At 41.0% G+C, this 19,405-nt stretch overlaps 1 protein-coding gene across 1 annotated transcript; it reads left to right on the forward strand.

The window, feature by feature from the left end:
• The first annotated feature begins 1,719 nt into the window (after window positions 1–1,719).
• On the forward strand, window positions 1,720–16,293 carry pou2f1 (POU class 2 homeobox 1). The gene is given in 14 exon segments (XM_022740945.1): window positions 1,720–1,765; window positions 8,615–8,680; window positions 9,435–9,526; window positions 11,478–11,654; window positions 12,247–12,367; window positions 12,490–12,581; window positions 12,765–12,938; window positions 13,174–13,310; window positions 13,473–13,632; window positions 14,007–14,195; window positions 14,394–14,508; window positions 14,613–14,952; window positions 15,055–15,155; window positions 15,985–16,293. Coding segments are annotated over 14 exon segments (2,082 nt in total). The 3' UTR covers window positions 16,257–16,293.
• Window positions 16,294–19,405: the final 3,112 nt, after the last annotated feature.

Raw genomic sequence — 19,405 nt, forward strand, 5'->3', positions numbered from 1 at the left:
ACTAAAGTGCACATTGATTTTAAAATATTGTATTGCATTGCCTTGTTATAATGCTTTAACAAATCTGCATTGACAAAAAAGAATGCGGAATTGATGTTCACTGTGATGTGCACACAACTTGACACTTTAACCCCCTATTAAGCGATTATAATCAGTATATAAACAGTAAATCTTTTAATACACCATCTGTAAGCAGATATAAGGACATATTTTATTATTATTACATTTAAAGTTTTAGTTATTATTGTATTTACCTGTTCTCTGAAGCGTCCATAACTAATTTATAAACAGTTAATAGATGCAAAATAGCTGTAATTACATGAACGAATCCTTACAGCCGTATCTAAAAAGTGTTTTAACTGTTTAAACACATAGATCATTCAAATGAAGGTTTATAAAACTGTTCAAGCTCCTCTTACTAGATTTTTTCTGGATCATTCAGGTTGTAAAAATGATCAGCTAAGGTGTATTTGTGATTTGTAACAAAAGGGATAAAACATTCAAAACTGCTGGTACAGTCCTTTGCATGTGCATGTTTGACCTGCTAATCAATCTGCTTACTGGGTGAGTGAATCAGGGCAGGTGATGTAATCTAATGGTATCTCAATGGGTTAAATGCAGGAAGTGGCTGGGATAAAAGGAAACATGTCTCCACTTCTCATCCCTGCATATTAGAGAAGTGAAATTTCTTTTCTTCGGTCATGGCAAGGTCACCAACACACCGACGATTTCTCTCTCTCTCTCTCCCTCTCTCTCTCTCTGTTGCTGTTTTTTTTCCCTCTTATGTGGTTTCTGGACATCTATATGAGCACGTGTGAGAATGCAGCAAGCATCTTTTTTTCCTAAGTAATAAATAAATAAAATAATAAAATAAATAAATACAGTCAAAGTATCAGTGACGACAAAGTCCAATAAAACAACATAAAAGGAACAAAAACAACAACTTTCATCATGACCAATAAAACACATAAGACAACTATAATACTGTACCATTTTTCTAATGCTGCTTTAAAATGTTATGGAGACAAAACATAGCCACAAATGGACCACATTTTTATGATACTAGTGTATTTTCTCTAGCCACAAATAAAACTCAGATTTTGTGTATTTTAAGTAATATTTAACTATTTGGGAAAGCATACTTATAATTTGTCTGTTACTGCTGTCTAATGTGTGGATCTGAGTCATACGTAACAGACTGATGGTGTCTTGTTGTACAGACTGCAACATATTTTCAGAAGCAACTTTGTCGTGTTGTGGCTGCAGAAATAAATTTGACTTCACTTGTCTAGGCTCTAGGTCATGAGTCAATTAAGTACAGGTTGTTGTCTCAGGGATCAATTAAAAATGATTATCAATAGTTTGGCTATATTGTTGTATTGTTGTTATTGTTGTTGTTGTTTTGTAAGATAATAGCGTAAATGCAGTTTGGGTTGGATCCACCCATGTTCTTCTGGGGAGTTTAATAAAAGCTAGATGATTATTTAGGTATGTAAATAAGTCACAGCTACCAACACCCAGTACACACTCCACCCTCTCCTTTACCCAGGTCCGCGCCATGTGTGTGTGTGTATGTATGTATGTGAGTATGTGTGTCTCTGTCTCTCTCTCTTTGTGTGTGTGTGTGTGTGTGTGTGTGTGTGTGTGTGTGTGTGTGTGTGTGTGTGTGTGTCTGTCACAGGCAGGCTCAGGGCTGGGATTTCGGGTTAAATATTCAAAATGGCGGACGGAGGAGCAGCGAGTCAAGATGAGAGTTCAGGACCAGGTAATGATTACAGCATTTTACATATTCATACTCATATTCAAACTGTGATACTCACAATTTATGATAAACGGAATACAGATGAAACGCAGACTGACTAACAGATCAGGGTGGTATTCAGCTCTGTTTTAGTTTACACTCAGCTAGCCAACTGTAATTTGACAGAGGAGGAAACGAGCTATTGCAGTGCGACGGCAAATTACATGGAAACATGCCTCCCCCCTTTGTGTGATTAGACGGCTGTACGCCGCTACATATTCATACCTCTGCCGACAAATACAATTTAGCATATTTTATTAGTAATCGGCGACGTGACTCTGGTTCATATATGACATATTTAGATATTTGACTATCGCAGGTTGATTGAAATGAGGATGCTAGCGGGCTAGCGTTAGCTCGTCTGCTAACGCTTGGCTTTGTGTTGATGCACACTGAAGCTTTTGAAAGAGGTTTGCATATTCATTTTTGGTGAGCCGGGCAGTGGCTGCGCTTGTTTCTTTTCAAGCGCTATTTGTGGTGGGAAAAACACGAAACATGTAGCAAACCTAGCCTTTGTTTAACACACAGTGTCAGCTCGATGTGTACCCAGCTCGACGTAATTTTTATAGCGGAGCATTTTGCCTCAGCCTTTTGTGTGCTCGGCGCAGCGGAGCTCCGGCAGCCTGTTGTGTTATTCATGCGGGCCTGCCTGAACCAGAGTGCGGACTTCAGCATATTCCATCAGCCGAGGAAGAGCTGGAGCTCACCCTGCGTGTCAACACAACACTTTGTGACGATAAAGACTGAAATGTGTTAGTTTAAAAAAAAAATCTGGCCTCGTGTTTTCAAATTTTTGAAGCGGTTATCGTGGCTAACTGACTGCCTCCTTTAACTTGGTCCACTGGTTTAGACGCTAACTTTACGTTTGCGTTAATTCAATTTAAAATACAAACGGGGTTATGGCGGTCAGCTGTTGAAGATGATGAAAACATGCTTGTGTTGCAAGTGTTTCTCGCATGTGTTTATACAGTTAAAACTACAGTTTGTGAGAAGTTGCGCCGAGCACTTTTTTCTTACTTGAAGTGGTAGTAGTCTGGCATCGGGGTGGTGCTAGTGTTGATTCTACCTCATTAGAATATTTAATTTATTTTTTACAACTTTTCATTGCTCCTGGTTGAACTGTTTTGGAAACGTATTTTATACCTTTTATGACCTTCGTTGCTGCAAGGGTTTTGACCTAGTCAGTGTTTGCTGAATACAAAGATTGTACCTGTGTATCCCCCCCCCCCCCCCCAGGCACAGGGAGGGGTAGTGAGGCCCACTTCCGGAAGGGCACAATAATAACAGGCAGGGCATTCTTACTATTCACTCTGCCGGTTTCATGGCTGGGCAAGACACAGCTTGACAGCACTGTTAAAAAAAAAACTCATGTAGTTAAGTTTGTTTCAAATGAAGCAGTCTGAGTGCTGTTGTTGTACCGCTACAGAGGGTGGGTTTTATTATCTCTGATACAGGAGTCTTTACTTTTTGAATTAACACTTAGAGTTGCTTTGTTGTTGGAGTCCCTGTGTGATTTTTAAGGTGTAACCATTTTCAAAAATAGATGTTGTATTTCTTTAGTTTTGAGGAGAAAATGCTGAAAAACACATAACTACCTTTGCACGTCAAAATAGATAATGAATGGAATTGTTTCTTCTTGTGTTCCTTTGCTTGGTTTGTTTTAATGATGAACTTCATGTTTATCACAGGGCTGCTGGTGATTTAGATTGTATTCGTTATGATGCAAATACATTAAATTCATTCCCTGCGTGCATTGTTACAAAGGAGACTCACAGGCTAATTTTGCCAACAGTAACGATAGTATCACATTACAGGCAATGATTTGATATTTTGCAAGACAGTCATGATACATTCTAGCCTTCATTTTGAGCTAAGCCAAGAAAAGAGTTTAAGCATTTTTTATTGATTAATACTCATTAAATGTTGTGAATAATTACATTTTTAAAATTTTTTTGTTTTTTAGCATTTTGTGAAATTTGATTCACTGTCTGGAAATAGGCTCACTTGTATAGAAAAATAATAATTGACTTATTAAACTAGACTACTTAAAGAACAGATGAGAAATAATTCTGTCATCCCCACACTTAGACTACTTTTCTCATTTAATCAGTTTTACAGTTCCACCCTCATTCCAGCCTTGTAGTTCCACCATGAATATTCATTGATGTAAACACAGTTGTTATGAATAATGCATCATTTGCAGTAATAAATTCAGGACATGCCATCTCAAAGTACCGAGAAGGCCTCCATGAAGGCTCCAGTCACAGGCTTTTTCACTGTTGAAGAAGAAAATCATAACTAATAAGAGCTGTATGTTGTGCTCTAAACAGATAACTACTTGTTTCTGGTGATCTGAAGTAAAGTGAGTCATTCCTGACAAATAATGCAAAACAAGAATGCCTTTATTATAAATACAGCAAAGTAAAACAGACATCTGGTTAAGATGTTTTGCCTTTGCCGTTATAAACGTGGTTTCTCTGGGACAAGGTTATGTCAGGCTTTGTAGGCAAGGGATACACATATGTATAACCTGTTCTGCAAAATACCTTTAGGTCCAAGTGCAAATCCAAGTTTGCTGCACCATGTAGCTACAGGAGTTGATCTACAAAATGGGGGCATGTAGGAAAAGTAGACAGAGAGTACTTTATGATTGCTAGATGACCTAAGTTGTTGCATTTACCAAACAACAATTGCCATGTTGTCCCTGATGACTCTCATGTGTCTGCCATTACTTACGATGAGCATAAGTAAACATTTGCCAGAATTTCATGAAAGGTTTTAAAGCTACAAATAGAGTAGAACAATTTTAAAACAAAGTGCAGGTGAAGGAAAAAAAGAGTTTGCTAGAAGACATTCGGTCTAGTGAAAAAAATTCTTCTGTAGATGCAGTAATGCGTCTTCTTTAAATAAATAAGTGAGAAGTGACAGAGTATTGCAGTAAACAGTGAGGAAACTGGTGAAAATCTAAAAGAAAAGTGCAGTATTTCGCTATTGCAATTGCACATGAATAACCAGCAGTTAATGCTAATATCAGCATCCTAGGTGGTGAATTTACATGTGAATTCAGTCCGTCTGCACCAACAAACTGTTGGAGTGAATCATGGCTGACCTCTGCATGCGCTGATTGGAAGTAGTTGAATATTCCTACTTGCCACCCCCTTAGAAACTGCACTTTAATTTAGTTAGATTGAATTTTCTACCTAGCCTGTAGACAGTCGGCTAATGACCACCCAAGAGATACCATAGTAGCTTACAGTGATGTTAGCCCCATTACTGTTCATCAGATTACACTGCGTCCTGTGTTGCAGTTCATTTGTGTTGCAGTTCAGTCTTGCTGTTTGTGCTCTCTATTGTCAGATTGTGTTGGTTTAATGTGTTGACTAGTATTAAAGCCTATTTTAAAATCTTTTGCATGTCCATGTTGACTCTGCATTAAACAAGCGAGATATAGGTTCTTTGCTTATTGATTCCCTCAAATTGACAGATTATCTGTCGTGACCACACATCCTGACCATTCTCAGTCTGGTCTAGATGTGGAAAAGTGGTCTTGATTTATTCTGTGTTTAAGATGAAGAATATACTGTAGGTATCAGGGCAGAATGTGGATCTGCTAATTAAGTTTTTGCTCTGTCTTATGTTGAGTCCTTACACTCACATTAACAGCTCTGCAGTATTCAGTCAGCCCTCCCATATTACAGTGCTAATGAGATACCTATTTAAAATTCTCTTCACAGGATATTTGTATAATGCATTGTTCCACAGCAGGGTTTTGCAAACCATTCAACCAAGTAACTGTACATGTGTTGAAGTGCACTGCTGATAACTGTCCTTGCATTCAGATCTCCTTTGTTTTCTCATTTGGTTGCATGATGTGACTGTTGAAGAGGTCATTAAGACAGACTAATTTCTCGACCTCTTGTGCACACTTTGTTGAAATGACCTCTCTGAGATATTTTACACAAGTGTGCCAACTGTATATACTCTGTGGTAGCCACCTTGGTAAACAGTAGGACGGAGCTAAACTAAAAGCTGTGTTGTTTGAAGGGATGGACAGTGGAGAGTGATATGGAGTATAATGCAGTGTTCATTTATTGTTTACATCAGTGATCACCAAACAAACTTCTGAACTTTACAGCGATTTGAAAAATAGAAATTATATTATACATATTTGCGTATAGGCAGATTGCGCAGGTGAAACAATCAACAATCCAGTCAACCTGAGTCAGTTGTAAGAACCAGTTCGATTGAAAGTTTGAGGAAACAAGGTAGCACATGAGCAAGGAATTTGAAATAGATAACTCAAAGTAATGAAAAAAATTCATATAACTACCTCTTGTCTAGTAGTATGAATTTTCAACCAAACCTACTGCAAAAAAACAAAACAAACATAGAGCGCACCTAATCAAAAATTTCAGGATTATTATTAAAAACGATTGGAAACATATCCACTATATCTAATTATATGTAATTATTTCAGTGTCAGTTTTTCTAGTAAAAAACCCAAATATTCATTATCTGCTTTTCTGTGTCTTATATCACAGTAAACTTATTGTATTTTGGACTGTTGGATAGAAGAAACCAGATGTTTAAAGATGTCATCTTGAGCTTTAAGAAATTGCAAAATGCATTTTTCCTTATTTTCAGACATTTTAAAGACAATAAAATTAAAAACAATAAACATTTAAAAACTATACATTCTGATGAACACAATAGAAACTTGATGAGTAGTGGCGATGCAGGGGTACTTGAACTCATCTGATAGGGCTTTTGGGGTATACCATTAAGAAAAACCTTTAGGGACCGCTGGTTCAGCTGCCGACACTGCTTTGTGATTGTCCTCATACTGCTGATAAAGGTGTGCTGGTTTTTCAGTATGTGCTGTGATAAAGCCACCATGCCTTCTTGGCAGTGTTTGATTTGGTCAGGTAGTATGTAACCGCCTATTGTTCGGCAGTGGGATAAGTGAAGAAGATGATTAGAGCTTCAGCCAGGAGCAGTTGTTATGGATTTAGTTGGTAAGCCCCTTCCTCTGTAGGCCACAATACAGCCATGCATTCCAGTCCAGTCCTTCTGATTCACGGGACACCTGTGCAGCACCATAGTAGGACTGTTTCCCCCCGCTGTATTAACTCTCAGAGCATGCTGGAAATGAATTTAAAAGGGCTCCAAAATGAAATACTAATGGAATGTAAAGCTAATCTAAATATGCTAATCCCCAAACACTTCATAAACATAGGCAGCAGAAGCCCGCCACCCACTCTCTGTAGTCGCTCGCTGTGGAATGCTTTAGCCACAGGGGGTCTAGCAGTAATGACAGGCTTGTGGTGGATTAATGTGGAGTTATTTATTTCCGATTGAGCGAGTCCCCCTCCCACTCATGCCCCCCACCCTCCTCCTCCCTTTTTAGCAGTTAGGCTGGGTCTCCATGAAACCTGGAGATTCTCTGAGCGAGCAGCCTAAGACATTCCATTAATGCAGTCCGCCTTGCTAACATGCCCAGACCACCGCCGACAGGCCCCACACTGCATTCTGGGATATCTTCAGCCTGTTACCTGCTCTTAGCTAATTACTTTTTAGCCGTGCACTCGCAGAATAATTGGTCTTGTGCTGCTGCCTCCCCTCCCTCTGCTGCGCCAAGTGCTAGTTTGAGCACTTTTTTTTCCCTTTTCTGTGTCGTCCTTATTCCCCTGTTTTTTTTTTTATCGTCCTCCAAAAGCCATCCAATTAATATGCTAATGAGCTGATAAATATTTATAGGGGTTTAAATTATGCAGAAAGCTTTCAGAGCCCGGTGTGAAATGCGTCGCTCGCAGGACTTCAAAGCCTTGCATTGCTAACGAGGCAGAGGCAGATTTGCATACGGCTTTAATCAGCTGAATACTGATTATGCTTCATTATAGAGTTGGGTGGGGTGGGGTGGGGTGGGGGGCGGCAGAGTTGGAGGAGGCCGCCAGCTGCACTTGTCGTTTGTTTCATTCCAGCAAGAGAGGGAAGAGGGTGAACTTTTTCAGAAGTACAGACAATTTTGGCACACGAGAGAGAGACAGAGAGAGGGAGAGGGAGTGCAAAGTAGGCACTGTAAAGAGAGAGGGGCAGAGCTATAAGAAAAGAAAAGAGAGAGAGAGAGAGAGTGCAGAGTGAGGCAAGGAGAGCTGTTTGCCTAAACCCTGTTGGCTTTCACAGTGTGCGTATCCCAGTGTTGTTCAGTGAACCGTGCGGTGGACAGTGCCACTGTGTCTGTGTGTAGCTCTGGTTGCATTGAACTCTGCTCGCTGCTGACCAGTAGAGAGTAAAGAGAGTGAGGAGTGGGAGGAGGAACAGAGTGCCGGACACCCTGTTGGTGGGTTTGCCTGGCAGAGGCAATTTTCCTTGATAGGCTCGGCAACCATGCTGGAAAACACAGGTGGAGCAAGAGTGGGTGAGTTTTTGATGAGATTGTGATGGAGCTCAGCTGGGCTTTGTCGTTGTGTGAAACAGGAAAGTCTGATGTGGCACAGTTTGCAATAAAATGTAATTTATAAGAGCTTATTGCATTAAAGTGACATGACAGTTATCATGTTATTGTTTTCTTATGACTTGTGATTGTAAACACAGTTGGTTTCATTATGGTGATTTTGCTTGGTAATGCTATTTTACTGCTTTGAATGGCGAACACGATTGAAATGGTATTGTGGAGAATCATGTATTTATGGGATATATTCTGGTGGTACAAGTGAGAGCACTCTTCAAATCATTGAGGTAGAGCTGTGTTATGTTTTTACCAGCAGTAGCTGTGAGTCTGTCTCACTGTCTATCTCTGTCTGGCTCTTTCAGATGCTAAAGTGAATAATCAGTCAGAAACTACTAAATGTGCAATGGAAAGTGGTGACGGGAACACCGGTGAGTGACCTCCACCTTTTTTGCTTGTTTTGTTTTGGGGTTTTTTTTCTTCTTTTTGTCTTTGCTGGGCTGAAATCAGGACGTGCCGAGTTTTACCTCCTCATTCAACAGGTTTCAAACTCACAGCATTTTTGCAGCTAAAATCGGAAAGAGCTCACTACTGTCCACCTTTATTATCATCGGGTCATTTTGAAAAAAGTGATGGCTGCTTTCCAAAATCCCTGTGAGCAGTTCTCCTTGTGTTTACCCCACAGAGCAGTTTCCCTCACTTGTGCCTATTGAATATCACAATGTCTCAGTGCTTTAGTCATTCTGTGATACATTATCAGACTCAGAGAATGAACGTTGGACATTTAGTGCTTAGCTTTAAATTGCTGTTGTGTAATAATTATTAAGTAAATATTAATGATATTGTATGCTTTCAGTTTTTGTGCACGCCCATAGTGTTAATATTTATTTCTGTGATGACTCACCAGCCTGCATTTTAACAGATTTATGCAGCAGTTTTTATAACTTTGGATCACCAATACCACTGCAGATGTGGTCGTTTAAAAAAAAAAAAAAAAGTTTATAACGTTTTCTTGCACCTGAAAACTGTTTGTTTTTCTGTAGTATACTTCCACTGGGCTTCAAGTTTTGTGTTCCTCATTCTTGTCTTAGAACAATAACAGCATAGATGCCAGTTTAACCACACACCACATTTCATTAACTGTGTTTCTGCGCTGTGTGTTTCAACCTATGTCTCTGTCCTTAGGAATCCAAATCAATGGATTGGACTTTCAGAGGCAGACCGTGCCCACCACAAGTGCAATCACAAATGCACATGCACAAGCCCTCCTCCAACAGGTAACACATGGTGCACACCATCAAACAGTTAACCTCATGTAACTTTTTGTTTTCCTGTTTTTGTGGAAGGAGCAGATGTCTGATGTATTTATTTGGTGTAGTGACACTGTTTAATTGTAGTTTTACAATGAAATAACGAATGAAGTTTGAACATGGGTATGCTCATCGGCACTCACACATGCACAAGCAGAGAGAGTTCATTTAAATGAGCCAGGCTCTCCTGGTGTCGCCTGGCAACAAGGCAGATTAATCAACCCTGTATGCTAATTAGCTGCTCTGCGGTTGCTCGGAAACAGATGGCCGAGAATATGCAAATCTATGCAGAATTTACATGCACTGCATAACAGTTATTTTAATTAGCATCTCAACTCTCCCCTCCCTTCCCTTCACTTTTCTTGTCTCTGAAGGCTGCAGCACATTTGAAATACCCACTTTCTCACTTCCTTTTTAATTTAAATTCCTCTCCCTGCTCAAAGACTAAAGGCTCATTCTCAGAAAGCCGCTCAGGTACACAGAGATTTGATCTTTCATTGTATTTTTAGATCTGTTCTTATTTTATTTACACAGTCTTTCAAATAGTTTTTAGTTAAAACATTTCCTAACTTTTTGTCATTTTTATGATGACAGCTATGACATGAAATTAAGAGTTATTTGACCAGGCCTACCTTACACTGTCAGCAATGCTCAGTTATGCCTGTAGGAAGATCTCCTCTAAGCCCTCCTCTTTGCTTCACCTCCACTAGTCTAAGTTGGAAGACTCGAGTGCTCTTTCGACCTCCGTCCAGCAGAGCGTATTGCCTCAAACCCAGCTAATGTTGGCCGGGGGACAGATTGCTGGAGTAAGTGGCCTGTTGCCTCACTGCCTTGAGTTAAAACTTTGCCGTAGCCATGCATCCGGAGTGATAACTGAACATGATCAAACCTGGCTGAAAGACTGGGTGGTGAAACGATGGCTTGCCCTGATTCTGTGGCTAAGGCTGGTGTCTCCTCTGCCTGTCTGTCTGCTCATTGTCGTGGTTGTTGGGCTATGTCCAAATTCCTCCATACCATGTGTTTGGACATAGTCTTTGTGTCTGTACACTCATGGCCGGGGCCAACCACGAGACACATTTCATATCCATCTTCTCCCTGAGGCCGTACTATAGTTGCGAAGACCAGACGGGTTGAATGCGGCTGCTATTGTGCTATGCAGGAGTGAATGGTTACCGTGCATGTGGATTTGAGTTTGAACACGACATCAACATGCCCATTTGCACTTGTGCCTGGCTCAGCTGCATGAGTCTTCTCTCCATTTGCGTCTTTGGGCTCATTTTAGTGTTGCCATGATAACCAGAGTTTCAATACTACTTCAATACCTTTTGTGAAAAGTTAAATTGAATAGTTAAATTTACATAAACAGTCAGTACTTTGACCGAATGTATTTAGTATGGTGGGGAATCCACTTCAGTATCGTCTGTACGGGTGTGCACAAATTGGAATAATAAAAAAGAGAGATTGGAAGAAGCAGAGCTGCGGTCAAGTTCATGTCAGTAAACCGGAGCAGCCATTTAAACAGCTGTTGGCAACAGCATCAACTAATGCAGTCCACCTGCTGTTCTTGATAAAACTGGAGCCAGCAGGGAATAAATGAAGTGTTTATGTTATGGTACTTAATGAAGACAGATTCCGAGCCAACATTTCAAGACCAGTATGTAAAATGCAAAAAGTCTTTTATGTCTTTTATGCAACACATGTTTGTGTAAAGTCCCGCTGCGGTATTGTAGTAGTTATGTTAGATATTAAACTTTGCATGGGTATCGAAGCCAAAACTCAAGTATTGTGGCAACAGTAACTCATCCAGTCTGTATGACTTTCCTTAAAACTGATTTGTCGAAACACTGCTTATTGTGTTTGTTTTTCTGTTTGTCTGTAACCTCCTCCGTCTGCTGTGTTCCTCTGTCTGCCTCTCCAGTTGACCCTGACCCCCGCGCATCAGCAGCTGTTGATCCAGCAGGCCCAAGCTCAGCTCCTGGCTGCCGTGCAGCATTCAGCCAGCCAGCAGAACAGCACCACTGGGGCGAGCATCTCAGCCTCCGCAGCCACACCCATCACCCAGCTGCCCCTGTCACAGCCCATCCAGATCACCCAAGTAAGTAACACATTTCCACAAAACTCGATGAAGATAGATAAACATTGCTTTCCAAATAGTATGCAGGTACCCAAAAAACGCTTTACTTTTCTACCACTTGAATCAGCTGCTGACATCTTTCCGGAGACAAATGTGGCGGCTCTTCACTAATTGAAATGCGGATAATATGGAAATGCAAAAAAATGACTTGTGTTTGGTTTCAGCAGACAAATCATTACAGAAATAACAGTGCTGATGATAAAGTGGTAATGGCTTTGGCTTTGAGAGTTGCTTAAGTCCATGAAAACAGAGTACCTGCTCTGCAAATAATTACTACAAGTTTGCCATTGGTTGGTAAATATTACCTTATAATATACTGTGTTCATTAGAATAAGACGAACACGAAGAGCATACTGCAATTCATGGTATAGTTTAATGTAAAACATAGAATTAGTGATAAAGTCAGTTGTAATGATGCCACAGCAAAACTTGGGTCATGTGAGTTCATGGTAACAACGCTGTGGAGATGCTGTTTAGGCTGGTGTATGGTATAAAAAACTCATTCCTCTGCATGATTGCCGTGATGATTTGATTGAATATTTTTATCTTCCAGCAGCTACAGCAGCAGAATTTAGGTCTGCCTCAGTTTGTTCTGGTTCAGCCCGGCCACCCGATCGCCACTCCTCTGCAGTCTGCTCAGTTCATCATCTCACAGTCACCACAGGCCCCACAGGGTAAGCGAAAGACTTGCAGTGCTTGATTTACATGCAGAATTAAGAGGTATACTCAAAGTATTAGATTGTAGTTTAAGATTTTCGTTTAATCTTCCCTACCCTGCCGGCCTTTCACTCTGCAGGCATATTGCAAACCCAGAGTCTTCTAACTCAACTACCTCAAAGCCAAGCTAACCTCCTGCCGACTCAACCAAGCATCGCCCTTGCAACTCAGGTTGGTAATGATGCAAGCACCTCTTTTAAACTCTGAAAAAATGTGTTTCAGTTATTCTGGCAGTGCTGACACTTCCCCATCTGTAATCCAGGTGCTTGAATAAAATCCCTTCACAAAGTCAATGTTTATAGATTTGTTTGATGCATTTTCTTTTGTTTTGCTGTTTGGTTTTTTTTTCTGCAGCCTGCAACTCCGACCCGCACAACAGCAGCAACACCTATTCAGTCCCTGCCCCACAGTCAGACACCACCCAAACGGTTGGATACCCCGACTCTGGAGGAGCCTAGTGATCTGGAGGAGCTGGAGCAGTTTGCCAAAACCTTCAAACAGAGACGTATCAAACTGGGCTTCACACAGGTGTGTGTAGGACTGAATAGATTTATTATCCTCAAGAGCTCAGTGATTGTCAAATTTGCAATTCCATGCGTTTTTCTTTTGCAAATCAACATCTGTGGATATTCTCATGCTCAAATTCTTAGTACATACTGTATAATACATACAACGATAAACTCACAGGCCAGTCTTTGCTGCAGCAAAAATGAATTGTGACACTGGTGCTTACATTATTCATTATTCCTATTTTTCTCTCAAGGGGGATGTTGGCCTGGCCATGGGGAAGCTGTATGGAAACGACTTCAGCCAAACTACCATCTCTCGCTTTGAGGCCTTGAATCTGAGCTTTAAGAACATGTGCAAACTTAAGCCATTGCTTGAGAAGTGGCTCAATGATGCAGGTTTGTCCCTGAACCTTCCTGAATAAGTGATACAGAAGTGAACAAGTACTTTTACTCTGCATAATGTGCAAAGTGTTAGCGTCACATCTGCACTTGGATAGACAGATGTATCTTTACAGTACCTCGTCTTTACCTCCCTCCCTTTCCTTTGTGTCGGTGCTGTTTGTGCAGAGAACCTGACATCTGACCAGGCCCTGTCCAGCCCCAGTGCTCTGGGCTCCCCAGGCATGGGCATAGAGGGACTCAACCGCAGACGGAAGAAGAGGACCAGTATCGAGACCAACATCCGAGTGGCCTTAGAAAAGAGCTTTCTGGAGGTGAGAAACTCCCATTTGTTAAGTCACATATTGATCAGTTTTTATTCCCATTAAGCAAAAGTTAGGGGTTACTATTTGTTGCTTATTGTGCAAGCTAAAAACTTTTTATTTAGCAATATTTTTTCATATTTTGACATAGTAGAACAGTGGAGCAGTGCAGCACGGGTTGTTTTTGGGGGTTTCTATGGAGAATTCTTTTTTTTTCCGTTTGAAAAATTGTCACCATTGTCAGGCAACCCTGGCAGAAGCATTGGATATTTTTCAAATTTGTAAGTATATGAAATGATCATAGTATAAATGGGGTGTGGAGGTAGTGAATGACTTAGTCTCCTCAGTGCTGACAGGGAATCCCTGGCTTCTTTGCCCTCTTCAAGCAGAACCAAAAACCTACCTCTGAAGAGATCACCATGATCGCTGACCAGCTCAACATGGAGAAGGAGGTAATTCGGGTCTGGTTCTGCAATCGTCGGCAGAAAGAGAAGAGGATTAACCCCCCCAGCAGTGGCAACAGTGGCGGAGGCAGCACCCCCATCAAAACCATATTTACCCCCAGTAGCCCGTTGGTAAGGATGGACACAGGATCATGTGATGACTCTTGTTATTTAATTATTTTGTAGAGGTAGCTGTAGCTAAATGATGCTGTGGGGGGGCAACCCGGTATTAGAGCGCGTACCATTAAGGCTCAGTCCTACCCGCAGCGCCCAGAAAAACAGAAAAACAACAACTATTCATTCAATTCTTCCTCTTCCCCTGTTTCCCAGGTGGCCAGCACAGCAAGCCTTGTGAGCAGTCCAACTATTAACACACCCACCACTCTGACTGTAAACCCAGTGATGCCTCTCACCAGCACCAGCGTCTCCAGTTTGTCTTTCACAGGTGTGTGTGTTTGCCTTTATGACAGCGTGTTTCTCATCACACTAAATGATACAATTTAAGGTTAATTTTTATTTCTGTTATTTTCTCCCCATTCTCCCTCAAAGGCTCGACAGTTGGAGCCACAAATACTGCATCCGTCATCTCCACCGCACCTATGGTTACCACAGCACCCAGCTCTCCATCTTTAAGCCCGTCACCAACGACTATTCAGTCCACGACCACAGAGAGCAAGGTTGGCACTCAGGCGCACACCATCGTCACCCAGGCTCCGACATCCATAGCCACCACTTTAGGGACAGGTCAGGTGATGGTGTCGGCTCAGGGGCTGTCTGCGGCGCTGCAGAGTGCCGCCCAGTTGCCCACCAGTGCGAGCTTTGCTGCAATGGCGGCTGCTGCTGCAGGGCTTAACCCAGGACTGATGGCCTCCTCCCAATTCGCACCAGGGTTAGTGCTGGCCACGTTCAAACTGGTCTTCTAAATATCACCTCTGGTGTTAAGGTGTCTTCTCTATTGATATAAATGATCTTCCCCTGTGTTTGTGTCTAGGGGGGCCCTGCTCAGCCTGACTCCTGGTGGCCTTGGCAGTGCACTGAGTCCTGCTCTCATGAGCAACAGCACCCTGGCCACCATTCAAGGTGTGTACTAATGTTATGAAATTACTTTTAACACTGAGCAAATATTTTCTGGTCTCAGACAAAACAATGTTTGGTATGAAGCTGGGTTTCCCACCCTGTTTTTGAACTGTGGACTGTTTCTGTATTTCGTTTGGGTGGTTTGTCTTTCGAGGGACACGGTGCTCTACAGTATTTCATAATGGTTATTACTAAACTTGAAAAAATACTCAGCAACACCCAGGTCCTCACTCAGATCTCAGATTTGATCTTCTGAATACTGAAAGCTGGTAATAACAGACTGGATACCTGACATACTGATGAACAACGTTGATTAGAAATCAGTTTATGGGTGTTGGGTGTGTGGTAGGGAGTGATGAGGAAGACAAGTTAAAACTGCATTGAAGGTTTGTTACTGTAAAAATAGTCTATATTTTTATGTAATTGTCATCTTAGATTTTAATTGATTATACCATCTCCTAGAAACAGGGTTCTGGTCTCTGGCCCTGGGGAACATATTTGGAATATGAACAGAGAAAATTATGGGGGGAAAAAGCCATCATGAGGTCATGAGTATAACCCATTGTTGGTATAATTTGTATAATGAAAGCAAAAATTTAATGAGGACACAATACATTTGCATATTGAGGGTACTATAATTCAGGCCACGCCCATGAAGTTAATCCTGTTGAGAGAAAATTACTTCTGCGAGTAGAAAAATTAATCCCACTGAGCTGCTGATAAATTCCGACGATGGAAAAAAAAAAACAAAAAAACAAATCCTTTAGAAAGAGAGCACTGTCAACCATCTCGTCGTCTTACACTAAAAGCACCACCCGCTTCTTCTTTCCCATATTCTCCACAGCTCTGGCATCGAGCGGCACAATCCCCATCACTTCTCTGGACGGCAGCAACCTGCTGTTCGCCAACACCTCTGGTGGTAACACGCCCAACCTGGTGACAACGCCGCTCTTCCTGAGCCCCCAGAACCTGTCGCTGCTCACCAGCAACCCCGTCAGCCTGGTGTCGGCCGGGGCGGGGGGGCTTCAGGTCACTGCAGATGCTCATCATCAAGCCACCACAGCTGCTGTGCCTGTGCAAGCCTCGACCATTACCACTGCCTCCAAGGCTCAGTGAAGCCAGTCAGGCTGCATCCCGAATTAACGCCCTATTTCTTATGTCGTGCACTACTCTTATCACACCATGTAGGGAATAGGGAGGTCGTTTGATATAGGCTCCGTGCTTCACTAACCACCCCACATTCTTTCCATTGTATCTATCATTATTTAATCCTTTTTGCTGCCACCAAAAAGAAGAGAACCTCGAGTGAGGTTGAGGTTAACTTTTTATTTTTTGTTTGTTTGTTTGCTGTCTTTTCCTTTATGATTCTTGGATGTTTTTTCCACAAACAGTAGCCAGATGGACACTGTTGTTGGCCTGCCGCTCCTCATGAACCTTGACATGTGTCCAGGAAGAAAATATCCTCGGCACCATCAAGCTGTTCACATTTTGTATATATATATATATCCTCCTATTTCCAGGTCAGAATTTTCTCTGAAATACTTCTAACCAAAAACTTTAGGATTTTGCTCTTTTAACATTCAAACTAAACTGATTTACTACTAATTTCACAATATTCATCATCACTAATGGGGATCTGTGTGTTGCCCCATCGTTGATTATCTCTTTTGGGTTTTTGGACAGGCTTTGACGTAAATCATATCAAAGTTATATTTTAGAGACTTTTTTCCTTTATCTTTACTGTCTGTATTTTTTGACATTTTCAGAACTTTGTAAGTCTAATATTAAGTTAAGATTTAACTATCACTTTCTAATCGTGGTTATAAGGCTTTAAAAACAAGTAATAAGTGGCCGATATAAAGGTTATCATTGCTTTAAGGGTCGGAGGGACCAGATATGTCTCTCTGAGTCTCTCTTTCTGGAAACACTGAGTTTTACATCGCGCTGCGGTGGCAAAGTAGCTGCTGAGCTTTTGTAAAACGGCGGTCTAGGTGTGGATCATAGACACTGATAGAAAATGACTAAAAACAATATGTTGAGAGCTTTAAAAAGAGCTGCACACATGCAGTGCCGTGTCCGATTAAGGGTGATTTGTTTTTGGATGGTGATCCATTGGAAAAATGTACATTATGTTTGGATTCAGAGGTAGAAAGTAGAAGTCTGCATGTGTTGTCTACAGCTCAGGCAGGTGCTGAGAGTTCAGTGACTGCATAAGGCTGTGCGGCCGACTGGTCTGTGTCGAGGAGGACTAGTCAGGGGGCATGGTCATCATACCAAACGTATGGTGGCATTGGCTAGATGAGGTTATTGTATTGTGTTTTTTGTTTTCTTTTTCTTTTTTAACAGTAGTACCGTTGTATCTACTTGTGCACAGTATCTGTACCAAAAAACTGGATTGATGAGCTGCAGTCTGCCTTTTTTGGGAGGAATGAAATTCTGTCTTTTATTTGTCTGCAGTCACTTGACTGGCTTACGTACTTTAAGATATACCAAAAATATTTGTTAAAATAATTGCTGTGTGTAGTCGGTGTAGCTTAGTCTAGTCAATATATTTATGAGTACAGAATCTCTCTTCATTGTCAACAGATTTTAGAAATGCAATATTTTGATGATCATTTTCCAAAGATGACCTTTTTTTTTTTTTTTTTTTTTTTTTTTTTTTTTTTTTTTAATTTGACCAAGTGTCTCATAGCTCAACTTTGAATTGGCAGCAAAACTGACCAAAAAGAGAGGGACAGGCGAGTTGTGGCATGAGAAAGTAGTTTCCTTTTACTCTTTTTGAATTGATTTGTATCACCGGGGCCTCACCCCGAATGCCTGATTCTGGATTTCTTTGAGCCATTTGATGGCTTGTTTTCCTTTTTTAATCAGTTTTGGCCATTTTGGTAGCAGTTCTGGACTTTTCTGAAGCATAATAGAAAGGTTCTGTTGTTTGGTTTTGTACTAATATTCAGCCATAAAACAACAGCTTGAACCAAAGTGGTTTTCCTCAGTAGTTGCTGTGCCTGTCCGAGCACACAAGTTGCCGTTCATGATCTCTACTCTGACCACTGCTATAGTAAAATATTTTATTCTTCTCTCACCTTGGTCAGTACCTGATAATTCCTGATTTGGTGCTGCTGGATAAGGATCACAGAAACTTAGCTTTAACAACTTGCTGCTGAAGCTCCGGGTGGAGTTGCGCTGTTGAGAGGCCTGCATGCTTTCCTATAGCTTTATGACTGCACCCTGTGAAAATCAGGTTTTGTGGTTTGGACCCTCTCATCTGGAGGGCTCACCTATGTAACTGCATCGGATGACATACTACACCTCCTCTCAGCACCAACATTGTGAACCAGCATGTTAGGAAACAATATGCTGCTCCCCAAATCTGTCTGCGGACTAGTTTAAAACCCGCCAAATTATCTTACCCAACACAGTGTCGGGCTAAGTACTCTTATGTGCTACACATTCAACTAAACCCCGTACAAAAGTAGCATTGTTCTGCTGCTTCCAAATAACAAAACGAATTACCAGAGTGATTATTAAATCACTGAGACTGTAAGCAGCAAAATTTGTCCATGTTATCCTCTTGTGTACTTCTTTTCTGTTATTGATTTATTTTGACTGAATATACCTCAGCAGCACTTAAACATAAGGTTCACCTTTTAGACATTTCTGTGTATAGAACAGTGTAGAATGTATAAGTACTGTCTGGCTTACCATTCAGAGTTTATACTGATGAACCACACATAGGAACCATACATTAAAAAGACAACCTACTACTGCTATTTTCTAGTACTACTATTTATGGGGTATTTCCAGGTTTAAATATTATTTTGAGATCTTTCTTGCCAAAGTAAAAGCCTTTCTCTTTGCAGCTCGGCAGGTGTCTGGCTGCTCACGTTGCTGGTTTCCCTGTCTCTGAGGCCACGATGGGCCTAAAGGACTCAGTCCTGTTCCAGTGCTGTTTGTAGTTACTAATGAGTCGAACGTGTGCTAGCTGAACCAGTTGCCATCGGCACCATAGGATGTTACTGAAATATTTATCTGAGGAAAGACTGAAGAATTAGAGAAACGATCTTTTCTTAATTCTATACATATAAATATATATATATAAACACTTGTAAGATATTCATATTTTATATTTGAACCAGTATGTTATCAAGACTGAATGTAGTGTTTATCATGCTTACTCAAAAAATCTCCCCTAAATCTTCCTTTTATTATTACGAAAGAGCAATTTTTTTTTTTTTTTTTTGAAAACTGTCAAGACCAAAAAAACG

The sequence above is a fragment of the Seriola dumerili genome, unplaced genomic scaffold, assembly GCF_002260705.1.
Source record: "Seriola dumerili isolate Sdu_G_001 unplaced genomic scaffold, Sdu_1.0 BDQW01000052.1, whole genome shotgun sequence".
Taxonomy (NCBI): domain Eukaryota; kingdom Metazoa; phylum Chordata; class Actinopteri; order Carangiformes; family Carangidae; genus Seriola; species Seriola dumerili.